This window comes from Megalops cyprinoides, chromosome 14 (genome assembly GCF_013368585.1).
Source record: "Megalops cyprinoides isolate fMegCyp1 chromosome 14, fMegCyp1.pri, whole genome shotgun sequence".
NCBI classification, from domain to species: domain Eukaryota; kingdom Metazoa; phylum Chordata; class Actinopteri; order Elopiformes; family Megalopidae; genus Megalops; species Megalops cyprinoides.
Genome location: NC_050596.1, coordinates 11,125,979 through 11,136,645, shown reverse-complemented (window position 1 = coordinate 11,136,645; position 10,667 = coordinate 11,125,979). Strand labels below are relative to the sequence as shown.

General features: G+C 48.7%; 1 protein-coding gene across 1 annotated transcript; it reads right to left on the bottom strand.

The window, feature by feature from the left end:
- Positions 1-379: 379 nt before the first annotated feature.
- On the bottom strand, positions 380-10,390 carry cenpj (centromere protein J). Its single transcript, XM_036545576.1, is given in 17 exon segments — positions 380-572; positions 822-942; positions 1,035-1,119; positions 1,613-1,753; positions 2,244-2,305; positions 3,536-3,580; positions 3,781-3,809; positions 4,285-4,661; positions 5,318-5,483; positions 5,807-5,939; positions 6,081-7,617; positions 7,748-7,853; positions 8,103-8,265; positions 8,345-8,474; positions 8,586-8,695; positions 9,297-9,423; positions 9,980-10,390. Coding segments are annotated over 17 exon segments (3,936 nt in total).
- Between the last annotated feature and the right edge of the window lie 277 nt (positions 10,391-10,667).

The window sequence follows — 10,667 nt, the reverse complement described above, 5'->3', positions numbered from 1 at the left end:
AACATTGTGTCTTTACTTCAGGTTCTGTATGTAGGGTACAGAACTATTAAAATGTTGGATTTGTTTCATCGCAGCTTATTTTTTATTTCTAATCTTGCACTAATATATGTGAAATTATTTTTGGAAATTGACCCAAATCCCCAAGCATATGGTGCTTGATCAGTTTCAGTGGTGAATCGCAAAAGTATGAATCACACCAAATTAAAAAGTTTAAAAATTTATTTTAACAAATGTACACCAAATAAAAATTTAAATAATATACTATTTACATACCATACAGAAACTCATGCACTGCATAACACACAACATTTCAGCAATGAACAAAGAGCCCAAACAGGAGCGCTGTGGGGGGGGGGGGGGGGGGGTCTGTCACAGGGTCTCAGGTCTTGGCATCCATGACGACGCGGCCGTCCTTGTCTTTGATCCGCAGCCTCCCGGTGGGGTACCTGGTCTCCTGGCGACCGTCGGAGTAGACCGTCTTCACCGTGCCGTCTGGGTACTCCCGCCTCTTAAACTCAGCCGTGTGAACCTCCCGCTGCCCTGTGTTAAACTGGATCACCTTAGTGCCGTCCCTGTAGCAGGAGAGAGCGCTCATTTATTGCATGAACCGCTGTATGATAACCTTACTGTGTACCTGGACAGGGAGAGCATTACAGTAATATGAATTATCTACATGTGTTTATCTTCTCTGATAGAGGGTTGGAGTGAAACAACATACTGAACCTTAAACAAGCCGGGATAAATTTTTTTACTGTCTAGTTTCTGCGCAAACATTCGGCAGATTTCACTGTGCGACGGCGGTGGCACGCGTCCAAACTCACGGTTTCGCTCGTATGATCGTCCCGTCCGGAAACACGCTCTCCTCCTCCCCGTCTGGGTGCAGGTTCTTCACGGTCTGGTCGGGGAAGGTGATCTCCTTTCGGCCGTCGGGAAAATGCTTCTCTGTTTCAGAAACACACAGAGAGGCGGGGGAGGGCTCAGTCTGGGTGGTAGTGAGGCGAGGACTGGGCTCTCGTGCAGGATGGAATGCTCACCGATTTGGCTGTTGGGGAACTGCAGAACCTCCATGCCGTCCGGGTAGGTGGTGTGGGTGGTCTGGGCATCGGCATAGTAGTAGATCTAGAGGGAGCAGCACATAATGACGCTAAGGCTTCTGAAGCTCTGAATGCAGACAAATTATTTTTTGTTCAACCATCTTGGTCCCAAGATGCATCGCAACAAGCAAATATCACCACAAGGCCTTTCACTTGATACAGTTGGTGCATCCAAATAACCACCTTCCCTCTGTAAAGTATTCAAAGACAATGATGAAAATAGGCCACGGGGCCCACCTTGGTGTGTCTTTTGTCTATAGAGTGAATCTATTACCGTTTGGTTTCAAGGATCCCAGTGTCTTAACTCTGCTACAAATCCAGCAATCTACACCTTTGATTTAATACATTATTTTCCACACTGAATGTTATTTTCCACGGGAACGTAAAATTCAAGGCTCACTCAGATGAGTTGATATGAAAACTATTCTGGAGGAGTTCTGATTAGTATTTATGAAAGCTTCATTGCCTCTGTAGTGTACAGGGGCCTCTATCGCTGGCCCTCCTGACCTCCCACTCACCACTCTTTGGTCTTCCATGATCTGCTTGACGTCCCCGTTGAAGAAGGTGACTTTGACGGTCCGCCCGTCGGCCGATACCTCCTTACGGGTGCCGTTGGGGAAGACGATGAGCCGCGCCCCGCTGCGCAGCACCCTCTCGATCTGAAACAGCAGGAGAGCTCCGGTCACATGGTGTCACTGAGGAGAAGGCTCTCTGTAGCAGTGTGACTGTGTGATCTAACAGGGAAGCTGAAGGGACAGACCTCAGTCCTGGTATGAACTGCGACGTTAATTTAATCTGCTAAAAAATTTCCTGTCAACGACCTTCTGTTGGAGGTGTTTGTGCAAATGGAAAGACAAGTTGTTGAACATATTTTGGGTAAATAGCTGCTCTTTGAACTAATCCAATACAGTTCTCTCTGTGAAGCTTTATTAACTGATCAGTGAATGGTTAATTTAAGGATCTGTGTACCCATATCTAACAAATAGCTAACAGTAGATTTTTCATTGATATCAATAGAGTTAACATTTCTAGTCTGTCCTATCAACTCTAATTAAATGAGAGATTAGCAAAACTGAAAACAAGCACAGTGTGTCTCTGCTACCAGGGTTAGAAAAACAGACATCTGAACTCCACCCCACACACACAGACCTTTCCATCAGGATGAGTGATCTCATTATTGCTGCCCTCGTCCTCATCCACCTCGTGCAACTCTGTCTGTGCCACACCAGCCCTCTGTGAACAGCAAAGCATTTCCCATTCAGTAACAGCACAGCTGGACCTCAAAGGGATGTGAATATTAGCTTCCTAATCATTATATAAGTTTTATTCCAGATGTAATCCAACAGTATATAAGTAACTTGTATATAAAACAGTGAACGTCTCCTATCAAACATGATGTTGAATGTCCTCCATTGTTCTGAAACAGGCAGTGAAGTGGATACATTTATAAAGCAGTACTGTGGTCTTATGTTTGTTTTGCTAAGTTTTGATGATCCAAAACCTGACCCTTAATTAGCCTCCTGTCAACCATGAAGATGGCAGGGACACCACCTCTGATGGATGCTGCAGTTGGGTGTACGCTCTTGAATTGGTAGTACAATGTTCCAATATACAGTATAACTACTGAATGAATCCCAACAGGAAATACCACACTGTATCCCATCCCTATCCTTCAAGCAAAGGGTGTAGCCACTCACAGAAGCCAGGGTGGGAGGAGACTTTGGGTTCTGTGCTGTGATAGGCTGCGCAAAATGAGGCACTGCCCACTCCTTAGTTCCAGACACAGGGGTGGGAACTGGTGGTTGGGGCTTCCAGCTGCTGCTTCCTGTAAAGAAGGACAGTGTGTTTTCACTGCAGTAATGTGACAGGACTAATGTACTCTCTGTGCCAAACAGCAGTCACCATACTGTATGGATCTGCATCAATGAAACCAATTTCATACAGGATTTATAAAATGAAATTCAAGGATTTTCCAAGCACCTTCAGGGACACTTTTAACTTGTGAACAAAAGACTTTAAAACTGACCAGAATGTTTATGTTAGTAATCATACTATTTGTGACACATCACACTATAGATCACAATGATGGCTAAATGATGTTACTGATGTTTACACAGGTTATTCTAAACCTGATACAATGTCACTTCCCAATAAGAATATTAATATTACAGTCATAGGCCACAGGGAGGTATAAATCATTATACTATCAATAAAATAAAATATCTTTTTGTCAAAGCAATCAAAGTAATAAAGATCTTTGAAGAGTGTTTCAAGAATGCTGAAATAATTTAGATATTGACCTAGATCTAGTTTATACTGTTGAGGTCATTGTTACATAACTGAATGTTTAATGATGGAATGACACTAATCGGATGTGATTTTAAACAGTAGATTTCTGCACCTCTGTTTGGAGGGCTGGTCTCCCGTGGGGTCTCCTTGGCTGAAGCCGTCAGGGGGAAACTGGTCCTCGCTGTGCTCGGGGGACTCTGACCAGATCAGAGATACACACATATTTTACGTTACATTATTGTCATTTAGCAAATGCTCTTATCCAGAGCGTCTTACATAGGTTACAGTTTTATCCATTTACACAGCTAGATACACAGTATAGTGAAGCTATATACTGAAGAAGTACCTTGCCCAAGGGTACAACAGCAGTGTCCCAGCTGGGAATTGAACGGGCAACCTTTCGGTTACAAGCACTGCTCCTTATCACTACACCAAACTGCTGCCCTCTCAGTCTCCCTGAGAGATTATTTCAAGATGCTAAACAATGTATAGAAGAAAAGATGAGATGTAGAGACCTTTCCAACCATGTAGTTTCTCATAGTTCTATAATGTACATATGTTCTCTTTTGGTATATTGCATTGCTAGCATAACATACCCTAGGCTACTGTTACTAGTGCCTAATGAAGCACAATTCAGGGCCTCAGGATTTTAGCAGTTTTGCATGTTTGTAGTGCAAGGTTGGTTTTTACAGGATTACATTATTGTTATTTAGCAGACACTTTTATCCAGAGCAATTTACATTTTTTAATGTTATCCATTTATACAGCTGTATATTTACTGAGGCAAATCTGGGTTAGGTACCTTGCCCAAGGGTACAGCAACACGGTCCCAGAGGGGAATCGAACCAGCAACCTTATTGATTAGGAGCCCTGCTCCTTACCACTAAGCTACACTAAACACCTTACCACTATGCTACACTGTGGACTGAAGATGGCAGTCTTGAGGGGTGGTGAAAGATCTATCTTAAACGGAAGTGTATTTGGCTGAGCCTGGAGGACTGACAGGGTGCGACTCACAGTGGATTTTGACCGCGTGGTGCCATGCGCGGCGTTCTCGTCAGGCCTCCTGGAGCCCTCCCTCCCCTTCTCCCTCTCGGCCTCCTCCCTCTTCCAGGCGGTGAGCCGCAGCCGCTCCAGGGCCTTCACCTCCTCCCGCAGGGCGCTGTTCTCCGCGCCGAGGGCGTCCAGCTGCTGCCGGAGCCGGCTGTGGGTGCTGGACCAGCGGGTCTCCCGGCGCCGCAGCTCCTCCTGCAGGGAGCTCAGCTGCTGCTTCAAGGACTGAGACAAGACCAGACAGAGGAGGGGATATTGCATCATTACAGTCACACCCTGACTGCTGCCCTCTACTGTCAGGAGAGGACCTTACAGAAAGGCTCCCTGAACCATACTGCGTGGTTGATGTGTGGCTAATGCACTAATTGATCAGCACTGACTCGCCGATTTGAACCAATTAAATACTTAAACTGTTGAAAGGCTTTTGATTGGGTCTAGCAAATCAGAGCTAGCTCATGATTACTTATTGTGGGGTAATAGCTTTGAAAAGTGCTTTATATACTGTATATTTAAAGGAACAAATGTTCTGAAGAGTTAGCGCCCCCTCCACATAACAAATGGTCGTTTTTTTTCTTTCTCCCTCATCTGCTGAATCTGTGGTCTAAGGTACAGCAGGTCACGACTCATCTGAGCAGCACAGATCTCTTGTGGAGAGGATCCAGACTGGGCTTTCACCCAAATCTCCTCACTCTCATCTCAAGTATCCTTACGCTTCCCACCTCTCACCCAGTCTCTCCACGTCCTTCCTCGTCTGACTTGAACCTCCTTCCACTCCCTCTCTTCTCACCTGGATCTTAACCTCCACTGTGTCTCACCTGAAACTCCTTGAGCTCTCCTTCTTGTCTCACCTGAGACTCCTCGAGCTCCCCTTCTTGTCTCACCTGAATCTCCTCGCGCTCCTTCTTGTCAGGTATGGCCCTGGCGGCAGAGGCGTGCCTCTCGAACAGTTTGCGCTCCTTCTGCAGCTTTCGGGTCTCCTCCTTCTTAAGCTCCTCCAGCTTGGCCAGCTCCTCTGCCTTCTTCCGCTCAAACTCCGCCCTCTCCTTCCTGCGACCAGTCCCCTCTCAGTTACTCCGGCATTCTCATGTTCACTTGAACATTCTGTGTTTCAAGGCAGCTGACTATACTCATGAGTTTACATTACAGTTTGGTCACCTTTTTAATACAACCATCTTATTGCCAGACATACTCAGGGTAAAGCAGATTTTTGCAATGAGTGCTAACTTACACAAGAGGTACTGGATTTTCATATAGTGCAATGAGGAGGTTTCAAATATTCAAGAGCCATTTTTGGTGCATTGCCTTTGAACATTAACCATCCCTACTTGATATCATCCCCACAGAGAGCCCATGAGGTGACTCGCTCTTACCTGAGCGCCTCCAGAGCTTTTTCCCGCTCCTGTCTCTGGCTGGCCAGGGCAGCGTTCTCAGACCTGAAGCGCTCAATCTCGATCTCCAGCTCTGCCAGCCTCTCCCTCAACAGCTTGGACTGGGGGTGGCTGCCTGGAGGTAGTATTAATATAGCTGAACATCGAGGGCAAACATCTCACTAATGCAAAGGTAACATTATGTCATGAGAAGCAGCCATATTTTGAGGGAGCCGGAGTCCTAGTTTCACTGAATTCTGGGGATTAAATGTCTTACCTGGCGCTGGTTCTGCTGCTGTCCCTGCAGGCCCTGACGCTGTCGGAGGAGGGGGTTTCGCTTTGGGTTTCAGAGAGGGGAACAGTTTCGCCACCAGCTGGGAGGTCGGCGGAGGCTCCAGCCTCTGATCCGCCACGTCACCCCGCGGCCCGTTCTCTGGCCCTTTTGCCGTGGCCACCTTCCTTTTCAGATCTCTGTTTGGCGCTGTGGTGTCGCTTGCTGTTCCTAGGGGATCATGGGTAATGGCTGCTCCATTGTCGCAACCATCCTCCAGGTGTCCGTCATCCTCCAAATCATTCCAGGTGTCATCATCGTCAAACATGAGACGACCCTCTGCCTCCCGAGCTTTACCCTCTATGAGGGTGGAGTCGTTGTGGTCCTCAAAGCCACCAGCGTCACCGGCCTCCTCTCTGCCATCCCCTTGGACAGAGCTCTCGTCTTCATCCTGGTAGGACGTCTTGTCATATCGGGGTTCGGTAGAAGAGAAGCAAAGCCCACTGGGTAGGGGCACCTCATACTTCAATGCTTCCTGTTCCTGATCTGTGTCTTCCAGGTCCTCAGATTCCTCGCTGCCAAGATCTGATTTGACTTCTATTTCTTGGTCCTCAGCTTCCGGCTTGACATCCTCAGCGTCTATGACATCGGTCGCAGAGAGAGATCGACCGATAGCTTCTTTGTCATGTGCGTCGACGCCAGCCTGGGCATTTTTTGGCGGGGACGGTTTTGGAGACTTGATGGGAGTGGAGGAGAGCCGGCGGTGGTGATGGCGCCCCCTCCTGTCCTGTCGGTCCAGCTCCAGGACCTTCATGACGAAGGAGGAGTTGCTGGAGAAGGACATCTCCTCAGCAGCCTGCTCCAGCAGCTCGAACTCGCCCAGCTCCACTCTCTCCCTCTGCCTCTCCATTTCCCAGCGGGCCAGCTTGTCCCGGAAGGACAGCTCAAAGGAGGACTCCTGCCCTCCGGCTACCCGCGTTTTCCCCAACCCAGGCTGCTGGCCTCTGCTCCCTTCCTCCGCCCCCACCTTCGTCCCCACCACCACCATCGGTGACAGCGGGCCCGTGGTCTCCGCGCCTCTGCCTGCCAGTCTGCCAGCTGGTGCGGTCTGGGACTTCGCAGGCGGAGGCACCTCTTGCCGCTGCTGTTGCTGTTTCGGCTCGCTCTTGGGCCGCGCTGGATTCGGAACCGCCACATTCTGCCTCTGATGGCTTCCCAGCACCCTGGGCTGCGGCGCCGGGCCCGCTTTGGTTTCGGACTTGCTGCGATCCGGTGGTGCTGTCGGCCGCTCGGGGCAGTTCTCTTTGTTGAGGACGGCGGTCTTGCGCTGGACGGGAGGGCGTCGGCCGCTGGTGATTTTCTCTGTGTTGCTGCTCGACTCAGGAGCCCAGTGGATGATAGTTTTGGGAGCTGCTTTGGGGCTGTCTTTGCTGCCTCTCCGGGGTGGGGCGGCTTTCCCCCCAGCGAATCGGGACAGGCCCTCCCCACGCTTCAGGAAGGGCCTCTTAGGATTAGCTTTGACTCTCTCAGTTGTCGCTGGGTTCTGTGAAGATGCATACAAATAACATTGAGGTAATAATAAAAAAACGTGATTTAGTAGTATGCTTCACTGAAGCAGTGAGGCTCAGTGAGACCTGTTTTTGCAGTGTAGTGTGTAACAGTGAGCCTCTCACCTGTTTCTGCAGGGAGGTGTTCAGCCGCTGCTCCTCCAGCCTCAGCTGCTCCTCCAGCAGCTCTTCAAAGGTCCGGCTCTTGCCTCCGATCCCTGGCCTGATGGGCCTGCACCAAACCACGCACAAACACTGTTAGCAACTGCTTGCATCCAGCCACAGCACACGTATGTACAACATACAACAACAGTGTGGCAGAACTGAATTAAACCTAATCCAAGTTACTGTGTATTCCACGTTGCTGGCCGTCATCGCCAGGTCAAAAATCCAGTGCTCTGACAACTGCTCCTCCCTACTGCCTAACACCCTCATGTCCAGAGTTCTGTGTGCATCTCGAGACTGCTGTGGTTTGAATTACCTGTCCTGCAGATTCTGGAGTTCTTCTCCTTCTCTGTCAGCAGTGTGAGGAGAGCCTTTATTTGTGGGGATTAAGGCAGTAAGAGATTCCTCTTCCTCATCATCAGCTTTGCTGTCATCCTTCAGCTGGCCACCGCTCCAGTCCTGGCTCCACTCGCGTTCACCTGAAGACGTTTTATTGTTTTTAACATGGAAAGTCTGACTTTCCAGGGTGTCCAGACAAATGTAATGGTTATAGCTTACCCAACGTCCTATCATGATCGTCATCCTCCTCTTCCTCGGGATGAGGATGAAGGTCTGCAGCAGCACGCTGGAGGCAGGGATCCGGCTGTGTGAGGGCTGAGAGTGCCCACTGCAGGGGGGAGACCGACCGCTGGGGGGGTCGTGGGGGGTCACGCTGGGGTGCTGGGAGCCTGTGGAGGTCAGGCACTCCAGGGAGGGAGAGTTGCATTTCTCTCTGCGAGACAGGAGGACCTTCCAGCACTGTATCATCCCCCGAGTCCCCCTCTGTCAGCTGTGACGTCCCCGTGTCATCTGAACGACACAGCGACTCTGTGTTGGAGGTAGCACCGTACTCAAATGTCAACTGCACCACTAAACATAACACCACACTGTGTGAACTTGCAACACCAAACCAGTACAGAATTGGAGCACTCTCACATAGATAACACACATAGATAACGAACTAACCAACAACAATCAACTATGCCTCCGTTTGCACTCAATGCAGATACTGAGGCTATTGTGAAATCTGACATCCAAGTAGGAAACCTGAGTGCTTTTTCATACTGTGACTGAAACAGAATCTTGTAAAGTGGCTAGTGTGATCAAACTATCAGCAAAAGATTGTTAGCAAAACATCCAAAGCATGCTCCCAAAATCTGCACAACTTTATCTTAACCTTTTAAAGATAAAAAAATCAAATAACATTAAAAATAGCTGTTAGTAAAGCCTACCAATTTAAATGGTGCATAGAGAAGATACAGCGAGATACAGAACAAGATGATGCAAGGTGAACAGGTGAGAACACTTGACTGCCCGGGTGAGAAATGAAGACAGGTAAGAGGATAGGGGACACAGTGAAACGGCAGATCCGATGTGGGAACAGGTCAAAAGGGAAGTGGGAGGCAGGTGAGAGGGAAGATAAAAGGAGAGGACAGGTGAGAACTGAGGAGAGAAGGAGGGTGCCTGATACCTGCGCTGGCCTGCTGAGAGACCTGCACCAGGCCCATGAGTCTCTGCTGCTCCTCCAGCAGCTGCTGGAGCTGCTCCATCTGCTGGGCCTTCAGCTTCTCCTGCATGTGCTTCTGCCACTCCTTCAGCTGCAAGCCCACTCAGAGCGGTTAACCCTGGGTATTCACCGAGCACTCTCACCCCTGAGCCCTAACACTGGGCATTTACTTTGAACACACCTCGAGTCATCACACTGGTGTTCACTTAGTACACTCACTCCAGAATCATTACACTGCATAGTAGTATACTTGGCTTCCATTGCCTAGTCAGATTTCACAAGTTAACTTGTGGTAGAGCTTGAATGGTGTTATGCTCATACTCGCTGGTCTGGGAGTGTTGTCACCCTGGTCTGACACTGTTGCTTATTCAATTTGAATGAATATTCTTATGCTCTATTATACTGGATGTCAAAGGACTGAGAGTGTTGTCACCCTGGTCTGACACTGTTGCTTAATCAACTTGGATGAATACACTTATGCTCTGTTATACTGGATGTCCTTCTGAATAAGAGCGTCTGCTAAATTCATGTACTGTAATGTAATTTATGCATATTCAGTTAGTACAAACAGCCAAAAGTCATTACACAAATACACACAGACCCAAATCCATTTCCATTACACTTTGAAAACACATGCTGTAAGTTACCTGTTCGAGCTTCAGCATCAAGTCTCCCGTCGACTGCCTGTCAGTCTCCTCTACGCTGTCCATCTCTCCGACGAGTCCCTGCATGACAGCACCGAACTCGGAACGCGGAGAGGCGTTATCGATCGCGATCGCTCTCTCAGACAGCTGTTCCGGCTTCTTCCGTGCGATGCTAGCCTCTGCCGCGGTGAGGGAGTCGACACTGAGGCAACTGCTGCTCCTCGAGACGGGAAGGGGTGCGAACTGAGCCGAAAATGAGTCGTCCGCATCCTGAGGCGCCCAGCTGCAGCTATCCCTCAGCGAGCTGCCCAAGTCCAGCGAGGGGTTCAGAATCACACCGGCGCGGGACCTGCACGGCATCCACTGGGCAAGGAAGTTCATTTCTGAGGTCTGTACCCCAGCTGGAGATGACATCGTGACACCCCCCCTCCGAGACTAACCCTGATTAGACAGATTTTAGAGACAGGTTAATAGTCTTCAAAAGCTACATGGGACCATTAAATTGGCTAACTAAATTCAGTTAAATTAGCTGTATTTCGCTACTCTCTAGCCATTCTAGTTAGTGTGCCTGCGATTTGAGAAACTTTCTAAGGAAGCGGTCTTGCTTGCTTTTTCAGTTATAACCATCAGTTTATGGTTTATTCTAAACATTTGCTACAATTTAATGGACATGCATTTTGGATAACACGTG